Raw genomic sequence first — 23,986 nt, forward strand, 5'->3', positions numbered from 1 at the left:
TGTAAAGGGAAATAGAGTACACATAGTTATATTTAGAGCAAATATGAATATAATGAAGATCCTCATATCCTCAGAGACAGTCACTGACTTATAAGAGAACATTTGTGAAAATATATGCATATTTCTAGAATTTTCCACCTGTCGGTATAATAGCAAGTAAAGGAATGATACCACAATTTAGGAACATACATATATTAGGAAAAAATGCCCCCAAGAAGACAGGAATTTCTTTCCTGTAAGTTAATAAAATGATTAGCCTTCTTGTTTTGCACTAGTTAACCTTTATTTTAGTTTAAATAAAGGTTTTAACCACAGGAATTTGCTATAATATCATCAGGGAAACAACCCACAGATCTATTTTTTTTTACGACATCCCATTGCAACTGTATGAAATATTTGATTACTGTCTTAGAAGCTGTCTAGAGAAGATAGAGGAGAGAAGAGATAGCTGAAGGTTGCAGTGCAAATGTCAAATCCTGTGATGAATGGACTTTGCTTGTCATTTGACACAGAGGCTGTAACATAGGTGAACTAACTGCACAATAGCTTCTGTGGTGTTATTTTTCCATGTGTGATATTTTCTTTTCATTTGAATTTTGCATAAAGGTTAACAACATTTGTTAATTTTTTTATACCAGTACCTTAGTCTCTGAAACTATTAGACTCAGTTGCCATACTTTCGTTTTCCTCTGTCACCTCTAGTCAATGACTTGGATAATTGGTTTGGCTGCCCATTTTGAGAAAGCATGTAACAATCTGAATGCTGCTATTCTCTCTGGGTTTAGAATGACTGGTGTTCTAAATGAGCGTCTTAAAATTATATATAATAAACATGTTTCTTGAAAAGAAACTTACAGCAACTCTAAAGAGCTGAAAGATTTGCAAGAATTATTCTTGTCTTTTACATCATTGAAATTATTGTTTGGAAAATTGTAACAAAATATATAGAAACATAATGAAAAATGATGGCAGTTGAACAAAAGTAAAAGTAATACTTCGTATTTCTTAAAAGTTTCCAAGCTAAGGGAGTTTATTTCACTTTTAATTTATTCAGTAATACTAAAATAATAAAAGGTATACACCACATTCTGAAGTGCCTCTTCTCCTTTGTATGACTTTTCTATTTCTTCTTCTTCCCATGCACTATCCTCAATGCACCAAGCTCAAGAAGTCTGAAAGATCTTACAAAGTGGGAAGGAAACCTAGTCTCTATCAGGAACAGGAGAAAGCAAAATTATTCTTAATGTTTTCTTACACCCCAAATCACTTTTTCTTCCTTCACTCTCATGCCAAAGGATCCAAATACATTATATTTTGTGTGTGTGTGTGTCCCAAGAGCCCTACCATAAACTTGTCATCTTTAGGCAATACCTCCGTGCTGTGGTGCCATCATTCTATTCTATGCTCTATTAAAAACAGCTGTCTGCAAACTCACCATGTTGGAAATTTGCATCTCTTCTAGGAATGTTTGTTCTGTAATGACAGACCATAATTTAGCTTAAAGGAGCCCTGCTGTTGGAAGTTTGAATATTAGGTTTAGGTTAATGTGGTAATACATGGGCAGAATTAATTGTATTCTCATAATTCACCAAATTACATGAAAGTAAGTACACACTACAAGTGGGGCCTCTATATCTGTAAAAGAAAAGCAATATAATGTATTAAGAAGAATGTGAGACTTGGAGTCTTGGCTCAACACTTCCCAGTGTATGATATTGGACAAGTCTCCATTATCTCAGTAAATAAAACAGGTTAATAATACCTACCTCGCTGGATTTAATCATGAGGAAAAATGAAATCATGTAGGTTTAGGTTTTTTTATGAGCTGTTATGTGCTACATTCAGAATGGACCAGTAGTGGAAATATAAGGTTCTGTATCCATACATACATGTATTTACAAAAATTCTACGTTAGGCACAAAACCACTTTATAAAATAATATCTATCTATAAATATTTTTACTTAAACTACAAAATTATCTGTGTTTTCATTATGGTTTATAACAGTAGTCCTGGAAATATTTAGTTTATGCCATTTAAGGTAGAGTGGTAGATTTGTTTGGTAGAGTTTCAAGGGGCTAGACATAAAGAGGATAAGTATTTTAATCAATTTATGACTTTTAATTTCTTCTGTAATACGGTTGTACCTCCTTTTTTTAATTTAATTTTTATTTTTCTTTTTTTTAATATTATATTTTAAGTACTGGGGTACATATGCAGAAAGTGCAGGTTTGTTATATAGGTATACACATGCCATGGTGGTTTGCTGCACTCATCAACCAGTCATCTACATTAGGTATTTCTCTTAATGCTATCCCTCCCTAGTCCCCAACCCCCAAACAGGCCCCAGTGTGTGATGGTCCCTCCCTGTGCCCATGTGTTCTCATTGTTCAACTCTCACTTGTGAGTGAGAACATGCAGTGTTTGGTTTTCTGTTCTTGTGTTAGTTTGCTGAGAATGGTGGTTTCTAGCTTCATCTATGTCCCTGTAAAGGACATGAACTCACTGTTTTTTATGGCTGCATAGTATTCCATTGTATACATGTGCCACATTTTCTTTCCAGTCTATCATTGATGGGCATTTGGGTTAATTCGAAGTCTTTGAGGATAAGTATTTTTTAAGTCCTTTTAAAAACTTTGTATCCCAATTGCCTTAGTCTTTCTCTCCTGTGGTCAATGAGTTTGATTTCAAGCCATTTATGTATAAATGAGTCTGTTCTGTGTACATAAATAATGTTATGGTAAAGAAGAAAACTATACGAGCACATTTCTGTAGGGCAATGGTAATATTCCCATTGTGAAACAGGATGAGACAGAGAGAAAGAACAAAAGATGTAGGAATGACAATAATCTGCATTCTCTCAAGAAGCAAACCAAACATTTTAACCATACTAATCTTTATTATTGTTATTAATTGTAGATGGGGCACACTGAGAGGAGCACAAGGGCAGAAAGAAAAATTTTGGGTATGTAACTCTTTCCAGTTGAATTCCTGCTGTGAAGTGAGTATGTTCGAATCTTCTGTTCCTCTGCTACCTGCTTTGAATTATTTAGTCACATCCTCAGTTGTGTAATATTGTTGATAACATCAGTGTTTTCACCAGCACAAAACTCATTATAAACATTTATATTGAATTTATAGTTTTCCTCAACTCCCAGTATTTCAAATTGTAAAAGAAAAATCAGTGTTTATTTTTCCCCAAGTTGAGAATCAAGAGGGTAACTTTTTGTTCTATTATCTTCTATATTAAACTTAAAGTATTGATTAAACTTCCTTCATATATATTTATATGGCAATGAACTTGATGCTTTTGTTATGTTAGTATCATATATATACATATATACATATATATATCCTATAGGATATATATACGTATATATATCCTATAGGTTAAGGCTTTTATTTCTTTTTGCCAAATATAACATACACATGTGTCTTTACTCAGAAAGAACCAATATCTAGTCTCAAAATAACAGAAAGTTTCAGGTAAGAAACAATTTGAAGAACATTGGAACATATTACCTCAAATATTTGGTTTATTACAACAAGCTGGTCAATTGTCTGAAGTCCTAATATTATATACTTTTTTATACAGATAGAATAAAGTCTATGTGGTAATACTTACCATGGAATTTAAATTTAAATGTACACAGTAGAGGGCATATTTTGGCTTACAAAACACTAGGTGCTAGAACTTGTACTCATCAGAATGACTCTTGGCATATTTCTTCATAAGGCACTCACAGAATTCAATCACCCAATTATGTGTTCGTACCTTATATTTGTGTTGTTGATACATGGAGGTATGATGCTTTTAAGTAGAAGGATTCTTCTTTATATTTAAACTGTGCTTTTAAAAATATAATTTTTCTCATTAAAATAAAATAATTAGTAGCCAACAATCAACATTAATGTCCAATAGTTAAAATAAATAAGTTATAAACTAGGATATGTTATTTGAATACCTACTATTAAGTTTCTGCACAGGATTTTTATTAAATAAATTTGAACAGTTATTTAATCCCATAACAATGTAATATTTAGAGATAAAATCAAGTTCTTTGATTAATGTATTTAACTCACAATAGTTCTTAGCATATAGCACTTGATGGCCATTTGCTGAGTGAATATGAACGAATGTGCAGAGGAAAATGTTTTGTGATCCTTTCATCCTCAACCTGATCATTCCAACCCTAGATCCCTACCTCTAGGTAGTGTACATGTGCACACACACACACACACACGCTGAGTATGATTATGTACTCACTCATATTTAACACATACATGCACACTATCCCTTTTAACTACATTGTTGTACTTACTGTCAATTCTGAACTTACCACTTATCAAACATCTTCAAAGAAAATTTTATTTCATGGGGCTGGGGTAAGATTTCTTTCTGCTATGATTTGTTTGATAAATTGTTGAATGTAAGCAGTAGAAATACAAGAATCAGACTAAAATTTATAATATTTTGCACATTAATTGAGGTTTTTTTTTCATACTGAACTGTGTTCTCCTCATGAGTCAGGATCATATTTGACTTATTTACCAATGTATCTCAAGGGTAAACTATTTTGATTGGTACATAGTGGGAATATAAACAATACTCATTGAATGAGCAAATGAATAATTTTAGTCTATGCATTCAGGAAAAACTAATCAAGTAATTAAAATAATTTTATTTTTTATAAAACATACTAGTGGTTTAATTAAAATATGAAATCTTTAAGTACTGTTGTACTGTTTCGTGAAGAATTGTGAAAGGTCTGAGATATTATCCCACAGATATAGATGATATAGATATTGGTATAGATATAGACGTAACTAGAGATATAACACCTGGGTCAGAAGTAAGGAGTTCTTAACAGATACTCATAACTAGATCGACAACCAGAGTAACATAGCAGCATGCATCTCCCACACCTTAGTCTTACAGTGGTGTGATAAGAAACAATAAAATTTGTCTACACAGGTAGCAGTTTATGTCTCATAAATGATGGACAAAGAACAATAGATTTTCTCCATTTGTTTACAGGAGAGAGACAAGCAGATTTCCTCCTTTCCCATTTGTTTACAGGAGAGAGACAAGCAGATTTCCTCCTTTCCCAAAAGGAAGGAAAAATCTTTCATTCCATTATGATGAGTTGAAGAGGATCCTATCTTCTCACCATAAACATTAGGAATATAAACATATCTTTCCAAGGTCCAGCTAGACAGCAAATAAAGTCTCCAGATGATGGGCTGCATCTCTTTTGAGATGTAAATACCAAAGGATATAATGTCCCCATACTTCTGACACATTAAAGCTTAATTTAGGACCTTGTCTTTGCTCTCTTTGAGCCTCTAGAGGAGATAAGAGAAGTTTTGTTCTCCCTTCAGATCAGATCATTAAACTAGATGAATGGCTACATATCTAATTCTCAAGGTATGTGAAGAGTAGAATATTTTTGGGAGAAGTGAAAGAAAACATTCCCTATCTTTATATTATATACAATGTTTTGTGGGTCAGGAAAGCAAAAACTTTATTCAAGAGCACTGAGAAATCTAGGAAAGTTTTATTTCTTCACAATTATATATGGATGTTTCAAAGTATTTACAAATAGTCCTATGACATAAACCTATTTTTATAATAAAAATATTGAAAGTCTTTCACTACTCAGTAAAATGTAATACATAGCGGCAAGCCATAAATTCTACCGAATAAGTAGAAAATATCAGAATTTTTCCAAAATTGTGTTTTAAAAAAAATGAGAATGCTAAATCTGGAGAAAAATTTTTGGCCTAGGAGCATTTGGTAGGTTTGGGCATAAAGTGAGGACTGGGTTTGTTATAGGCATGCTATGATTTGTTTGAGTTAAATTATGAGACAAGTGAAGCAGAAAGATCTGACCAGCAACCAAGAGAAAAATACTATCAATAGAAGCAATAGATGATACTTTAGATGTAGGCTTTAAAATAACCATTATTTTAAAAAATTAAGAAAAATCTAGATGAAAAGATTGAGAATTTCAATCTATAATTAGTTCAACCATTGTGGAAGAGTATGGCAATTCCTCAAGAATCTAGAACCAGAAATACCATTTGACCCAGCAATCTCATTACCGGGTATATACCCAAAGGATTATAAATCATTCCATTATAAAGACACATACACACACATGTTTATTGCAGCACTGTTCACAATAGCAAAAACTTGGAACCAACCCATATCCCCATCAATGATAGATTGGATAAAGAAAATGTGGCACATATACACCATAGAATACTATGCATCAATAAAAAAGGATGAATTTATGTACTTTGCAGGCACATGGATGAAGCTGGAAACCATCATTCTCAGCAAACTAACACAGTAACAGAAAACCAAACACTACATGTTCTCACTCATAAGTGAGAGTTGAACAGTGAGAACACATGGACACAGGGAGAGGAACATCACACACTGGTGCCTGTTCAGGGGTCGGGGGCTAGGGGAGGGATAGCATTAGGAGAAATACCTAATGTAGATGATGAGTTGATGGGTGCAGAAAACCACCGTGGCACGTGTATACCTATGTAACAAACCTGCACGTTCTGCACATGTATCCCAGAACTTAAATTATAATAAAAAATGAGTTCCTGAATTCATGAATGCAAACATTGCAAGAAAATCACACTCAAGCTTTTCATGATCAAACAGCTGAAGATAAAAAATAAACAGAAATCTAAAAATAGTCACTATTTAAAATGACACATTATTCTCAAAAAAAGAAGCACTGACTGACATTTCAACAACAACAATAAATAGGAAAGTAGAAGACCACAAAATGACATTGCTAAAATGCTGGATAAAATAATAATATTGATAATGATGATGAAGATAAAGTGTCAACATGGAATTTTACACATGGTGACATTTTTCTCCAAAATAAATACAAAATTAAAGCATGTTTGGACAAAAGCTGAAATAACACAGTTCCAAAAAAACATACACCAAAAGTTACGGGAAAAAAGTAGGCAAATATTTAAATATATCTCAGTATCTCATAGAAATAGCAACTAAAAATAAGTAAAGGTATGAAAGATTGAAAAAAACTATTAGCCAGCTTTATGTCATTGAAATTCATAGGATATTACACATAAATATTGATGAATATACATTCTCTTTAAGTGCACATGAAATATTTGCCAATATTGACCACGTGCTGGTCCATAGGGCATGTTCAATAAATTTAAAAAATTGAAATTGTACAGAAGATACCATGATGAAACTTTTGTTATTTAGCTAAAGCAGTACTGAATGTAATAGAAAATGCATGCATTGAAAAAGAAGAAAGGTTAAAATTGATGCATGTATTTTTTAAAAGGTTGAAAAGAATAATTCAATAAGCTGAAAAATTTAAACCGAAGACAAATGAAATAATAAACAGAAGAGCAAAAAAAAGTAAAAGAAAACAGATGTATTATAATAGATGAAAATCAAAAAAGCAAAGAGTTGATGCTTTGCAAAAAAAGATTAAATGTCTAGGAAGACTGAAAAAGAAACAAGGAGAGACAAATTGCCATAGAAATGAAAAAAGAGAACATTGCTGCAGATTCAATAGATATTAAGTAGGTAATAAGAGGATATTATTAAAAAGTTATGCTAGCATAATTGAAAATATAGATGAAATGGATAAATTCATCGGAAAACAAAACTTATCAAAAACCTACACAGGACGAAAATAGCCTAAACAGTTATGGAACAATTTGAAAAAAAAAAAGAGTCTATTTAAATTACTTTCACAGAGGAACTCAGGCTCAAAAGACTTCACTGGTGAATTTTTCCAAACATTTAAGGAATAAATGAAACGAATTTTACAACAAATCCTTTCAGGGAATAGGAAATAAGGAACAGTTACTTCCAAACTCATTTTATGAAGCAGTAACACCAATACCAAAACTTGATAAGACAATACACAAAAGAAAAATTATAGGCTAATATCTCTCATGAGCATAAAATTCCAAACAAAATATTACAGTTAAGAAATATATAAAGGGATAACACTCCATAAGTGAAACTTATGTTAGGAATGCAAGGTTGGTTTCAAGCACTAAAATCAATCAATATAGTTCATCCAATTATGAGAGTCAAGGAGAAAAAAACATGAATTTTTTTTTTTTTTTTTTTAGACGGAGTCTCACTCTGTCGCCCAGGCTGGAGTGCAGTGGCATGATCTTGGCTAACGGCATCCTCTACCTCCCAGGTTCAAGCAGTTCTCCCTACCTCAGCCTCCCGAGTAGCTGGGAATACAGACACCCGCCACCACACCTGGCTAATATTGTGTTTTTGGTAGAGACGGGTTTCACCATGTCGCCCAGGCTGGTCTCAAACTCCTGACTTCAGGTGATCTGCCTACCTCGGCCTCCCAAAGTGCCGGAATTACAGGCGTGAGCCACCGAACCCAGCTTGAATATCTTAATTGGTGCAGAAAATGCATTAATAAAATTCAGCACTTACTGTTCTATTGTTGTGTAACAAACTATCACAGATTTAGCAGATTGAAACAACATACATTTATTATCGCAGTGTTTCTGTGGGTCAGAAATCCAGTGTACCCAGCTGGATCTTCTGCTCATGATCTCACAAGGATTCCCTCAAAGTGTTGTCTGAGTGGTGTTCCTTTCTGGAGCTTACAGCCCTCTTCTAAGCTCACGTGGTTGTTGGTAGACGTGTTTTTTTGGTTGTGGGTCCAAGTGCCCATTTTCTTGCTGACTGAGGATATTCTCAGATCTTAGAGGATGCCTGAAGTTCCTTCCATGTGGCTCCCTCACACAGTTTTACCGATCCTCTCTCAACAGAGTACCTTACATCTTCAAGACCATTAGGAAAAACAAAATTTCTGACTTCTAAATCCTCTTTTAAGGGGCTTCGTGAGCCATATTTGGTCCACGAGCCATGGTTTGCCAATGCATAGGTCACAGAAACTTTATATACATATGAAAAAAAAAAAAAACCTAGATCCCTTCCTCACTAAATACAGACAAAAACAATTTGAGATGGAGCAGAGACCTAAATGTAATTGCAAAATAATAAAGTTTCTCGAAGAAAACATAGGCAAATATGTTTGTGATATCTATTAGAAAATGCTTTCTTAAATCGGGCACAAAATAAACTTTTTAAGGATAAATTATCAGACTACATTAAAATAAGAACCACTATTTAAAATACAGTATTATAAGAAAAAGTAAGCCACAGAATGAGAAAAATGTATCTATCTATCTATCTGGAAAGGTATCTGACAAGTTCTCACATATACAATACATAGACATTCTAACAATTATATAGGAAAGACCAAAATAATTCAATAAAATAGAACTCTTAAACAGAAACTTTAGGAAAAGGGGAAATCCAAATGGCCTGAACAGCCATTGAAAAGGTGGTCAATGTTACTAATTATCAAGGAAATGCAAATTAAGACCACAATGAAACATCACTTCATATACACTAGATTAGCTAAAATTAAAAGGATGGATAATATCCAGCATAGATGAGGATTTGGAGTAAATAGAATCTTACACTACTGATGCATGTGTACATGGAGCAGCTACTTATGTTCATCATGTTTATCACCAGGAGAATGGATAAACTGTGGTATAGTCACACAATGAAAATAAACAGTAATAAGATGAATTAATTGCTTACATATGCCAAACATAGATGAATCCCAGAAACATTATTTTGAGCTAAAAAAAAAGTCAACCTCAATATATTTTGCATTATTCCATTGTTGTAAAGATCAATTATAGGAAAACCTTATGGGGAGGGGAGGGTGGATGGACAGGAAGGCAACATGGTAGACCTTCTGGGGTGATATAAGTGGTTAATAGCTTAATCTAAGTGGAGATTACATGAACATACACTTCATAAACACATGTATAAATTTACTAAGTTGTATACTTAAGATTAATACACTTTACATATGTGACTGTATCATATATCTCAATACAAAAGATGAAAAGTTAAATCTTTAGAAATTTTCTCCCCTTCATTGCCATCATTTCCTTTATAATTAAATACAAACAAATGTAGGCATTTGGAAGAAACAAACAAAATAAATGCTGAAATAGAAGAAATGAGAGTAGGAAGAATAAGATTAATAAACAAAATACATGTCCTGAGGTGTATTTTATTAGCACTAATTTATACAGTGTCTCACTCTTTATAATTATGTGGCCTTTCTTGTAAACCTATGATTAGCTCTCATTAGCACATAAATTCACATTTGCTTATACAATCTTTATATACCTTTTGCATATTTACCAAGAATGTAATTATGAAATTTTGGATAGTAATAATCTTCAGCCATCCAAATGAGAATAGGCGCAGTGTTATATATCATATTTGTAAGAATTTACAAATATTACTACTCCTAGCCATTTGTTAGGTTGTGACTAATTTTATTTGATATATAGATATAGATATATGAACGGACTAAAAAAATATGAAAATTGGCATTTAGTGTATTTCACTGGTACTAGAACTCTCACGCACATTGACGGTGTTTCCTTCTCAGCTATTCAAATTCCATTTCATCTTTGAAATGATAAATTGAATTTACAATTTTAAACGTAGTTTTGAGAGTACTCCTTTAAAGTGTCAGGGTTGATTAAGGAGGCAAAGAGCCAAATCTTAAAAAGAAATGCTGATAAAAATAGCAGCACACCAGCATGGCACATGTATACGTATGTAACTAACATGCACATTGTGCACATGTACCCTAAAACTTAAAGTATAATAATAAAAAAAAATTGGCTATTTCTTAAAGTTGATGTCATGACAATTTATTTTATTTTATTTTATTTTATTTTATTTTTTTATTATTATCCTTTAAGTTTTAGGGTACATGTGCACAATGTGCAGGTTAGTTACATACATATACATGTGCCATGCTGGTGTGCTGCACCCATTATCTCTTCATTTAGCATTAGGTATATCTCCTAATGCTATCCCTCTCCCCTCCCCCCACCCCACAACAGTCCCCAGAGTGTGATGTTCCTCTTCCGGTGTCCATGTGTTCTCATTGTTCAATTCCCACCTATGAGTGAGAACATGCAGTGTTTGGATTTTGTCCTTGTGATAGTTTACTGAGAATGATGATTTCCAATTTCATCCATGTCCCTACAAAGGACATGAACTCATCATTTTTTATGGCTGCATAGTATTCCATGGTGTATATGTGCCACATTTTCTTAATCCAGTCTATCGTTGTTGGACATTTGGGTTGGTTCCAAGTCTTTGCTATTGTGAATAGTGCCACAATAAACATACGTGTGCATGTGTCTTTACAGCAGCATGATTTATAGTCCTTTGGGTATATACCCAGTAATGGGATGGCTGGGTCAAATGGTATTTCTAGTTCTAGATCCCTGAGGAATCGCCACACTGACTTCCACAATGGTTGAACTAGTTTACAGTCCCACCAACAGTGTAAAAGTGTTCCTATTTCTCCACATCCTCTCCAGCACCTGTTGTTTCCTGACTTTTTAATGATTGCCATTCTAACTGGTGTGAGATGGTATCTCATTGTGGTTTTGATTTGCATTTCTCTGATGGCCAGTGATGGTGAGCATTTTTTCATGTGTTTTTTGGCTGCATAAATGTCTTCTTTTGAGAAGTGTCTGTTCATATCCTTCGCCCACTTTTTGATGGGATTGTTTGTTTTTTTCTTGTAAATTTGTTTGAGTTCATTGTAGATTCTGGATATTAGCCCTTTGTCAGATAAGTAGGTTGCGAAAATGTTCTCCCATTTTGTAGGTTGCCTGTTCACTCTGATGGTAGTTTCTTTTGCTGTGCAGAAGCTCTTTAGTTTAATTAGATCCCATTTGTCAATTTCGGCTTTTGTTGCCATTGCTTTTGGTGTTTTAGACTTGAAGTCCTTGCCCATGCCTATGTCCTGAATGGTAATGCCTAGGTTTTCTTCTAGGGTTTTTATGGTTTTAGGTCTAACATTTAAGTCTTTAATCCATCTTGAATTAATTTTTGTATAAGGTGTAAGGAAGGGATCCAGTTTCAGCTTTCTCCATATGGCTAGCCAGTTTTCCCAGCACCATTGATTAAATAGGGAATCCTTTCCACATTGCTTGTTTTTCTCAGGTTTGTCAAAGATCAGATAGTTGTAGATATGTGGCATTATTTCTGAGGGCTCTGTTCTTTTCCATTGATCTATATCTCTGTTTTGGTACCAGTACCATGCTGTTTTGGTTACTGTAGCCTTGTAGTATAGTTTGAAGTCAGGTAGTGTGATGCCTCCAGCTTTGTTCTTTTGGCTTAGGATTGACTTGGCGATGTGGGCTATTTTTGGTTCTATATGAACTTTAAAGTAGTTTTTTTCCAATTCTGTGAAGAAAGTTATTGGCAGCTTGACGGGGATGGCATTGAATCTATAAATTACCTTGGGCAGTATGGCCATTTTCACGATATTGATTCTTCCTACCCACGAGCATGGAATGTTCTTCCATTTCTTTGTATCCTCTTTTATTTCATTGAGCAGTGGTTTGTAGTTCTTGAAGAGGTCCTTCACGTCCCTTGTAAGTTGGATTCCTAGGTATTTTATTCTCTTTGAAGCAATTGTGAATGGGAGTTCACTCATGATTTGGCTCTCTGTTTGTCTGTTATTGGTGTATAAGAATGCTCGTGATTTTTGCACATTGATTTTGTATCCTGAGACTTTGCTGAAGTTGCTTATCAGCTTAAGGAGATTTTGGGCTGAGACAATAGGGTTTTCTAGACATACAATCATGTCATCTGCAAACAGGGACAATTTGACTTCCTCTTTTCGTAATTGAATACCCTTTATTTCCTTCTGCTGCCTAATTGCCCTGGCCAGAACTTCCAACACTATGTTGAATAGGAGTGGTGAGAGAGGGCATCTCTATCTTGTGCCAGTTTTCAAAGGGAATGCTTCCAGTTTTTGCCCATTCAGTATGATATTGCCTGTGGGTTTGTCATAGATAGCTCTTATGATTTTGAGATACGTCCCATCACTACCTAATTTATTGAGAGTTTTTAGCATGAAGCATTGTTGAATTTTGTCCAAGGCCTTTTCTGCATCTATTGAGATACTCATGTGGTTTTTGTCTTTGGTACTTTTTATATGCTGGATTACATTTATTGATTTGCACATAAGGAAGCACTAAACATGGAAAGGAACAACTGGTACCAGCCACTGCAAAATCATGCCAAAATGTAAAGACCATCGGGACTAGGAAGAAACTGCATCAACTAACGGGCAAAATAACTAGCTAACATCATAATGACAGGGTCAAATTCACACATCACAATAGTAACATTAAATGTAAATGGACTAAATGCTCCAATGAAAAGACACAGCTTGGCAAATTGGATAAAGAGTCAAGACCCATCAGTGTGCTGTATTCAGGAAACCCATCTCACATGCAGAGACACACATAGGCTCAAAATAAAAGGTTGGAGGAAGACCTACCAAGCAAATGGAAAACAAAAAAAGGCAGGGGTTGCAATCCTCGTCTCTGATAAAACAGACTTTAAACCAACAAAGATCAAAAGAGACAAAGAAGGCCATTACATAATGGTAAAGGGATTAATTCAACAAGAAGAGCTAACTATCCTAAATATATATGCACCCAAAACAGGAGCACCAGATTCATAAAGCAAGTCCTGAGTGGCCTACAAAGAGACTTAGACTCCCACACAATAATAATGGGAGACATTAACACCCCACTGTCAACATTAGACAGATCAACGAGACAGAAAGTTAACAAGGATACCCAGCAATTGAACTCAGCTCTGCACCAAGGAGACCTAATAGACATCTACAGAACTCTCCACCCCAAATCAACAGAATATACATTTTTTTCAGCACCACACCACACCTATTCCAAAATTGACCACATACTTAGAAGTAAAGCTCTCCTCAGCAAGTGTAAAAGAACAGAAATTATAACAAACTGTCTCTCAGATCACAGTGCAATCAAACTAGAACTCAGGATTAAGAACCTCACTCAAAACCGCTCAACTACATGGAAACTGAAGAACCTGCTTCTGAATGACTACTGGGTACATAACAAAATGAAGGCAGAAATAAAGATGTTCTTTGAAACCAACAAGAACAAAGACACAACATATCAGAATCTCTGGGACAGATTCAAAGCAGTGTGTAGAGGGAAATTTATAGCACTAAATGCCCACAAGAGAAAGCAGGAAAGATCCAAAATTGACACCCTAACATCACAATTCAAAGAACTAGAAAAGCAAGAGCAAACACATTCAAAAGCTAGCAGAAGGCAAGAAATAACTAAAATCAGAGCGGAACTGAAGGAAATAGAGACACAAAAAACCCTTCAAAAAATTAATGAATCCAGGAGCTGGTTTTTTGAAATGATCAACAAAATTGATAGACCACTAGCAAAACTAATAAAGAAAAAAAGAGAGAAGAATCAAATAGACACAATAAAAAATGATAAAGGGGACATCACCACCGATCCCACAGAAATACAAACTACCATCAGAGAATACTACAAACACCTCTACGCAAATAAACTAGAAAATCTAGAGGAAATGGATAAATTCCTCTACACATACACCCTCCCAAGACTAAACCAGGAAGAAGTTGAATCTCTGAATAGACCAATAACAGGCTCTGAAATTGTGGCAATAATCAATAGCTTACCAACCAAAAAGAGTCCAGGAACAGATGGATTCACAGCCGAATTCTACCAGAGGTACAAGGAGGGACTGGTACCATTCCTTCTGAAACTATTCCAATCAATAGAAAAAGAGGAAATCCTCACTAACTCATTTTATGAGGCCAGCATCATCCTGATACCAAAGTCGGGCAGAGACACAACGAAAAAAGAGAATTTTAGACCGATATCCTTGATGAACATTGATGCAAAAATCCTCAATAAAATACTGGCAGACCGAATCCAGCAGCACATCAAAAAGCTTATCCACCATGATCAAGTGGGCTTCATCCCTGGGATGCAAGGATGTCATGACAATTTGTGATGCTGAGTCAATCTGCCCTTCTCTTACTTTGTAGAAACAGTGAGAGCTCAATTGGACACCTTATGTCTTGAGAATATTTTCTTAGTCCCAGGGTAGGGTAAATGGGAGGCGAGTGTGAGAGCTGTTGAGGTGAAGCCGCTAATTTACTGGGCTTTTCTGCTGCATTTAGTTGTGGAACTAACTCCCTTCTGTGTGTCCTTCGGCCTTCATGATATTCTCCATGTACTCCATTGATACTTTTGCTCCATCACACACTTATTCATTCAAGCTTTTAACCCAGGAGTCATTTTGGACTTACTCCAACCATCCAACCATTTTCACATTTTAGAAAGAGGAATTAAGAAAAAACAACAACAACTAATTCCTGTACTTTCTGAAGATTTCTCAAATACTTTATTTTCTCTTATCCAACTGAATTATTGCAGGAGTCTACTAGCTAGTCACTGCCTCTTGTCTCTACCCTCTTAAATCTATCCACTTGATATCATATAGGATAATGTAATCACAGTATGAATTTGCCCACCTTTCTTTCCTGCTGGAATCAAGTCAATGGCATGTCATCATTTTTCCCATTATTTTCTCATTATGGATGTTCTTTCCTCCCCTTCCAGCCTCATAACCTACCATTCTGCTTCTGTCTCGTGATCTAACTATAAGAATTTTATTGCTTCATTTCACTACTTCATGCTATTTCATGCTTTGGTGTTTATGCTTTTACTGTTTTCCTTTACGTCAATCTCCCTTCCTCCTTTTACATTGGTGAATTGATTCTCAGGCTTTAATATGCATCTCATGTGACACTTCAGCAATGTCTTCCCTGAACCATCCAAGTAAATGAGATGCCCTTTCTCTGACCTCAAAAATACTCTGTACCTATTTTCACCTTAGCACTTGCCTTATGTTGGTCATTCTTCATTAGATTATAAACTTCCTGAACATAAGATAATGTATTATTTATCTTTGGTCTTCCAGCACCTAGCACAGGCTGTTGTTCACATAGTAGACACTGTATAACTGCAGCTTGCATGCGATCTTCTGATGTGGCATTTCAAACGCTCATGCCTATGTTACCTTAGTACTCTGGGAAACTCAGAAGAGTCATATCAATTCTGGCTATTGCCAACATGCCTGCATATTAGTGTAACTGATACGTAATACAACCATTTTTTAAAAATAGGTAAGTTCTTGATAATTATAGTCTATGATAAATCAAAGGCATTTAGAGTTACAAATGAGTTCTCCATGGCTTTTTTTTTCAAATACCAAAGTATGTTTCTCAACTTTTTTGTTTGTTTGTTTTTCTGCAGGTTGCTGCCAATTCCTGGGGAAAGTCATGGGGAGAGAATGGCTATTTCAGGATTCTTCGAGGAGTAAATGAGTCCGACATTGAAAAGTTGATTATCGCAGCTTGGGGCCAACTGACAAGTTCCGATGAACCATAACATATCATTAAATTTCCATAAGGCCATGCCTTTAAGTAACCCCCTAAATTGAAGTTTAGCAATATGACATTCTTGGTGACAGTGGAATCTTTGTCTCTTCACCGTGTTAACATAATCTATCTATTTTCTTATTTTCCCCTCTGGTCTATGTTTCTGCTTCCTTCATATTACTGAGCATTAAAAACACCAATAAAGGACAGCAGAGTGCCTAAATGCCTTTAAAGTTCCCAGGTTGCCTTATTTTTCTGCCATGATGGTGTCCCTTTTGCCTTTAATTGTTCACAAACAGTATGATGGCATCTGTTTTCACAGTTCTTAGGACTCATTTGTAGAAATAGTGTGGTTTCTCTCTTTGATCAGTGAGGACCTTAGACAACAAAAAGCAAATTAGAAATTCAGCAATTTGCCATCTTTATAGATTTCTTTTCATCCAAGTAACAGTTTCTTAGTTCAAACCTTGCTTATGTTTTGCTTAAGCAGTGGAAATAGATTATAAGTTGTTTATCTCAATAACTTAACATTTTGTTTCCTCTCATTTGCCTAAACCTACCTTGTAATCTGTTCACAAAATGAAAAGCAACTATCCACAGGAAACAACTACTCTCTATTGTACTCTGCAATGGCCTGAGAGGTGGAGATGTTAAGTAATGGAAAAGCTTGGAGGCTAACAATAGAAGTACAGTTCTGACATACACACAGCCCTATTTTTGGAAGCTAGTATATTTTATGTAAAGTCTATTAAAATCAGCTGCAAAACAGTATTTGGAAAGATAACAAAAGATTTACCACCCCAAAACAGCAACTTGATGCCACGATTCAGAAAGAATATATATACACTTTTATCACAAATATACTTTTATCACAGTTCACTGCTTGAAATTCTAAAAAGTAAGCTAAATTGGCACTCATTTGCATGTAATTTTTAGTTCTCTATAGTCAGAAAAATGAAAATAGCATCATAGCAATGGTTGAGAAAGGAGATAATCTCTTAATAACTCACTGGCATCTTAAATTGAAAACTAATAAATGCAGAAGCAAAGCTGATCAGTAAGTGAACACAATTGATTATAATTACAATGGTGGGCTCTCCACGGCCTGAATTTCTTGTCACTATCATCTTAATTTTGATCATTGGGATTTTTTTTCTGTTATTGTGTCCAAAGATGCCCTGATTAGAGAAGCTAGACATGATGAAAATGTGAGGGAACAGAGCACAGAAAGGTGAAGTGTTGTTGCAATTGTTGACTTCTTCATTAATCACTGTAGCTTTATCAGAAGCATCATTTATTTACTTGGTTCTCCCCTAGAAAATATGCATGAGGGTGAGTCACCTTGTTGGGGTTGGCTGACATTTCCCCAAAGAGTAGAGAAATAATTTGTTTTTTCTCTGTTTGGGGTCCTCTAGAAGCAGCCCATAAGACAAAGTTTTGAACACGAACAATTTGTTTCGGCCATGAAGGTAACACTGAGAAGGCAGTAAGGAGTGATGTGGGCTAGTGATGGCGAACAGCAAAGGGTGCATTGGCCTAGTTCTCATCCCACTGAGGACTCTTGCTACATTCTTCAGATCCATAACACCTGAGGAAAGAAGTTTCCTTTGGTTGAGGACTGCTCCTGGGGTTCATGGATTTCTTGTTCTTTCTAGTATGGCAAAAGAGAGGGAAAAACGGATTCCAGTGTCAGAAAAAACTCACAAGCAAAGAAAGGCAGGTTCTGGTAGTTTGATGTCCACTGAAATGGTACAGGTGAGGTAATGTGGGCAGGGCACCAACAGTGTCTGCAGTGGATATTAAAATGCTTTTAAAACACTTTTAATGCTGAAGACTGCTGAAGTAATAAATTCTAATGCACTAAAATGCCAGATGACTAAAATGCCTATAAAAAACACAGCATTACGTGGATGCACTTTTACCTTTGTTATGCAAATAGTGATAGATATTGGAATTAATTTTTCACATTGTGGTTTGTGAGCTTAGGTTCTGCTGTTTCAAAAAGTCCTAACTTTCTAATGACACCAAATCATGAGGAAACTAAATCCAAAGTGAAAGAAAAAAGAAAAAGAAAATACCACATTAGTGAGACCCATAGGAAAGCACACAGTGTGTTCATCTAGCAATTACAGACCTAAAGAAGATATAGAAACTAGTTGGGACAGAAGTGTATCAATGGGATAGGGAAAATATTATTATTGAGGTTTGTTGAATCAGTGTCTTCCCTTTAATAGTGTTATCATTTTTACAACTTTAAAGAGCTTGTTTAGTTTCACTTATTATTCAAGGGCTCCGAGTCAACTTTCAGAAACTAATGATTAGTATATTCCTTGCCCCACCCTAGGGATCGAGTAACTATTTGCAGAATTAATTGGCTGATGCCTAGTTGGTTTCCTCCCACAAACTGAAGTAGGAAAATCTTTGAAAATAAGGGTGTATGGCCTCCTCTATTTCATGACATTTGTATGATCTCATTTTATTCTAAATAACAAATAAGCTTTCCCAGTTTTTTAAAATGAAATTCAAAAATTCTCATAAAAATACATAAAATGGAATGAAGTTTATTAGTTGGGGTTCAATCATTAAAAAGGAAATCTCTGCATTTTGAACAGAAGGAATGTAGTGAAAGAAATTGCTTACCTAGGCAGTGGGGAATCTGGGGGGCGATGGGGGATGGTGAGCCAACCCAGAGCTGAGCAACAGTAGAAAGCTGCCATCACCTCTAAACTGAGGGACAAAGCAAAGACAAAGGTGGGAAACTGGAATCTAGGGGCTGATGTTATCCCACCAGTAAATGTAAGCATGACTGATGGAAGCTGGAGCCATGAAAAGACATGGTGCTGCCAAATTTGCCAGCTGAGGCAGAGAGGAAGGTGGAGAAATGTTGTGGCCTCCCCCTTTCTCATGCCCTCCAAATGTTCATCAATACTTCTTATTGGCTGACTCAGCTGAAAGACAACTGGTATCAGAGGTTATAAAATTGAGTTGTCAGGGTTAACCCCAACCCTTTACCAGATACACGGGATAATAGGATAAGGGTGAGGGATAAAGTAAAGGGTAAATGTAGAAAATGAATTTTTGACTCATCTCATACAGATATTGGAAATTAAGATTACAAAAAAGAATATTCTATCAAGAGTTGCTTTATAAATAATAGTTTATGAACTTGGCCCGTTAGCTAATGCATATGTCTTAAGTACTATAATGCTTGCTATTGCGCATCTCTTTTTTGGTTAATCTCTCTTGTCTTATAGATAATATATCAATCTATGCAAGAAAGATATTTTCCCACTTTCTTCACAGTAGTTCATAGAGATCTTTCTGAAGTTTACTATCATTGTGAAGTGGCTACATTGTCTGGGGTAAATACCTGGGGTTTGTTGTCTCGCACCAAGAAAACTTAGGACACAGACACATATGAGAAGTTTAAAAGCAGAGGTTTAACAGGCAGAAAAAAGAGAAAGGAGAAGTGAGAGGGAGTGGCTTCCGAAAGGGAAAAGGTCAGCGAGTGGTAGAGTTTTTCGTCAGGTGAGTGGCAGAGTTTTTCGTCAGATTTTACATGTGGAGAAGGCTGGCCACCCCATCCTAATTTTTTTTTTTTTTTTTTTTTTTTGCGACGGAGTCTTGCTCTGTCTCCCAGGCTGGAGTGCAATGGTGCAATCTTGCCTCACTGCAACCTCCGCCTCCTGGGTTCAAGCGATTCTCCTACCTCAGCATCCTGAGTAGCTGGGATTACAGGTGCTTACACGTGGCTGGTAAAAAGGAAAGATAAAGCCGCCATTTTGAATACGATTGGCACAACATCTATGTCTGCAGTTCGATTTTACAGGTTGCTCTTTGTTAGAAAGGAAAATGATTTGGGACTGCTTTTCATTTAAAGGAAAACCTTACTGAGGACTTCTGTATCCTCACTATCCGCCTAAGTAATTTCTTCTTAACTCCTACACCAATTGCCTATCAAAACAATTATGATAATCTCATCTCAGGACATTTATTCTTCTTTGGGTGGAAGTTGATTTAATTTCAAAGGAAAAAAAGGGAGGGAAAAGAGAGTATTATCTCACAAACTACCATTTTATGAAATGTGTCAAGAGAGAAGAGCATTAATACATCAGATGTCATTGTATTGGAAAGCAGACTTCTGAAGAACACACAGACATTTCTTTCCCAGAGATGTCAATGAGAAAGGAAAAAATATCAGCCCAGCACTGTCCGGAATGGAAGACTGAATGAAGGGAAAATGCTTCTCCATTTCTAGCCATGAATACTATTGTGCATTATTTTGATATTTTATCTGATAGAAATGTTTAAAAAGTAATTGATAGGTAAATCCAATAGAGTGAGATTTCTCCACAAAGACGACACCAGTAAGAGCCCCATTAGTTAGAAAAAAATGGCAAAAACTATCGCCTCTCTATACCGTCTCCTCTCTATAACCTCCACCCTCTGGCAAGCAGTTTAGCTCTATGCTTCCCAAGTTACTCTGTGAAAGACTTGTTGATATGATTAGGCTTTGTGTCCCCACCCAAATCGCATCTTGAATTTTAATCCCCATAACCCCCATGTGTCAAGGGTGAGACCAAGTGGAGGTAGCTGAATTATGGGGGTGGTTTCCCGTATGCTGTTTTGTAGTGAGTTCTCATGAGATCTGATAGTTTTATAGGGGGCTCTCCCCACTTTGCTTGGCACCTCTCCTCTTGCCATCTTGTGAGAAAGGTGCCTTGCTTTCCCTTCACCTTCTGCTATGATTGCAAGTTTCCTGAGGCCTCCCAAGCCATATGGAACTGTAAGTCAATTAAACCTCTTTCCTTTATAAATTACCCAGGCCCTGGCAGTTCTCTAGAGTAGTATGAAAACAGACTAATAAACTTGTCTTCTGAGATCATAAGGGGAAAAGTGTTTAGTTTTGTTGAATTTAAGCTATATATGTTGTATTGTATTCTCTACTTGAAAGATGCACAGTTCACAGGTAGGCTGTTGAGAAATCCAGCAAGTCTAGCACAGCTGGATTTCAGTCCTCACTCACATCAACCATGCATCCTTTGTGATGGTCACCATGTTCAATTATACACAATGGCTCCAGATATGACCGCAGACTCTTTTCGCCTAAAAATTCCCATTACATCACTACATCACACACTATCCAGTCAATATTATTATATGCCTGCAGGGTATTAGTTACTGTGCTAGGTATTTGAAATATAACAGGAGACCCCCAAGGCAGACAATCTCTGCCCTCTCTTAACTCACAAACTACTCTTTTGTAAAACGCATTTTGGGAGATACTGGCCTAGATACAGTTTTAAATAGTTATGTAACTTTTTAGAGAGAAGCTGGAGTACTCTGAGTTTTGATATAGCAGTGTGCATTTATCCTTATTTGTAAATCACCTTTGGTGCCACTATCAGAATGTAACCTTAGGCTGCCTATAACTTAGATCTGAGCCAGCCTGAAATTTCCTGTGACAGTGCACTGGTTTATAAAGTCAAATGCTGTGCCATGTTAATGCCATGAAAGTATGTGAGAGAACATTTTCCATTTTGTCCCAGGACTCATTTATGTAAATAAGTTACCTCAAGGTTTCAGTCTTTGTTCAACACAGGCTATTGCGAGTAATGATCCCTGACTTGCCAGCTTTTGGTGAGCCATAGCAGATAGGTAAGCCAGCTACAGTTCCATGAATAAGCATTTCCATTGGGTCCAATGTCCCTGTCCATTAAATAAGAGGGCAGGAGAAAATTTTGGAGGTGATGGGTAAGTTTATGGTGACGATTTTAGGAGTATATACTTATCTCTAAACTTACCAAGTTGCATACATTATATATGTACAGCTTTTTGTATGTCAATCATACCTCAACAAAATTTAAAAGGTTTAAAAGGAAAATTCACTTTATCTGTAAAAGCTTGTCTTATTATATTAGTGACTGATTGAGAGAGCCTCATACTGGCCAATATTAAGTATTTCATAGTGTCTTCTGTAACAATCTTCTAAAATGATTTTATTCTATTGTATATAATAGAATATTTTTAACAAATGCATGCCTAATGAAGCATAATAGTAAAAGGAACACTTGGTAAATAAAAGATAAAGCACTATAGATATAATTTTACCTACCTGGGTACTCTTCACCTATTCCATTGCTTTGCTTCAGTTCCAGAGAGAAACACTATCCATAATTTTTGTTTATCATTTTAAGTAGATTTATTATATATTTATAATACCTAAACAATCTATTGTTTAATTTTACTTGGTTTAGTTCTTCAAAATTGCAGTTGTTCTGCATGTAATATTCTTTAACTGTCCGAGATTTATCCTTGTCGTTGCATATAACTATGGTTTATTTGTTATGGTATTCCATGTCAGGGAACATTTAGCTTGTTGCTAGATTTATTTGCTATTATGAACAATGTTGTTATGAACATTCATGTATGTCTCTTGGCAAATGAATACATTTCTTGAGTGTGGTGGTTCTACAAGTATGGTTCTGGGATCAGAAGCATTGATGCCAACCACGCATGAGCTGTTAGAAATGCAAATTCATGGTTCTCAACCTGAACTAATAAATAAAAATATCTGAGAAGGGGTACAGAAAACTTTAATAAGCCCTCTGAGTGATTTTGATGCTTGATAACATTTAACAATCATTACTGCATAGCATATATACGTATATATTAATATGTATGGAATATATATGCATATAACAAAATTATTGTGTTATACCATATCTAGATGTTGAATCTTGTAAAATAATGACAAATTGCTTACCAATTTATATGGGTACTAGTAATATATTAATTCCCATTAATTCTCATTCTCACTAACAATGAATATTTTCCAATCTCTCAATGTTTTCCATTCTCTTAGGTGTAAAATGATATTTTATTATGCTTTTAGTGGGGAGAGACAGAATGAGACAGAGAAAGAGACAGAGACAAGAAATCAAGCACTATGTTGGAAGATCTTACTGTACAGTTTTGTAATCTGTTTTTTTTACTTAAAAATCCCTATCTTATATCAATAATCTTTTATCTTATATTTACTTCATATTTAAATCTCCCTAATTGTCCCCAATATATTCTTTATTCTTGAATTTTTAACTATTCTCTTTTTGTTGATATATAATATTTGTACATACTTACAGAGTACATGTGATATTTTCTTACATGCATAGAACATGTAATGATCAAGTCAGGGTATTTAGAGTATCAACTTCCTTGAACATTTATCATTTCTATGTACGGAAAACATTTCAAGCCCTCTCTTCTAGTTGCTTTATCCAAACCCAGATCAAAACCAGAATGATACATTTCACTGATAGTTATATCACTTTAGGGCACCTTTTTAAAATGACATTAATTGTTAAGAGACAAGACCAGTCTCTTAACTGGTCTTGGGATCATGGCTAGGGACTTTTTTTCTTCTTCTTTTTAAAAATAATTAATGGGGGCTGGGCGCGGTGGCTCATGCCTGTAATCCCAGCACTTTGGGAGGCCAAGGCGGGCGGATCATGAGGCCAGGAGATCAAGACCATCCTGGCTAACACA

At 35.4% G+C, this 23,986-nt stretch overlaps 1 protein-coding gene across 1 annotated transcript in view; it reads left to right on the forward strand.

The window, feature by feature from the left end:
- The window catches only part of TINAG (tubulointerstitial nephritis antigen), a 100,880-nt gene extending 84,214 nt beyond the window's left edge, over positions 1-16,666 (forward strand). Inside the window, exons 10-11 of the mRNA XM_054493165.1 lie at positions 2,919-2,964; positions 16,317-16,666. Of these exons, the coding sequence (XP_054349140.1) occupies positions 2,919-2,964; positions 16,317-16,451 (181 nt within the window). The 3' untranslated portion in view covers positions 16,452-16,666. The remainder of the gene's footprint in view (positions 1-2,918; positions 2,965-16,316) is intronic.
- Positions 16,667-23,986: the final 7,320 nt, after the last annotated feature.

The sequence above is a fragment of the Pongo pygmaeus genome, chromosome 5 (genome assembly GCF_028885625.2).
Source record: "Pongo pygmaeus isolate AG05252 chromosome 5, NHGRI_mPonPyg2-v2.0_pri, whole genome shotgun sequence".
In the NCBI taxonomy this organism is placed as follows: domain Eukaryota; kingdom Metazoa; phylum Chordata; class Mammalia; order Primates; family Hominidae; genus Pongo; species Pongo pygmaeus.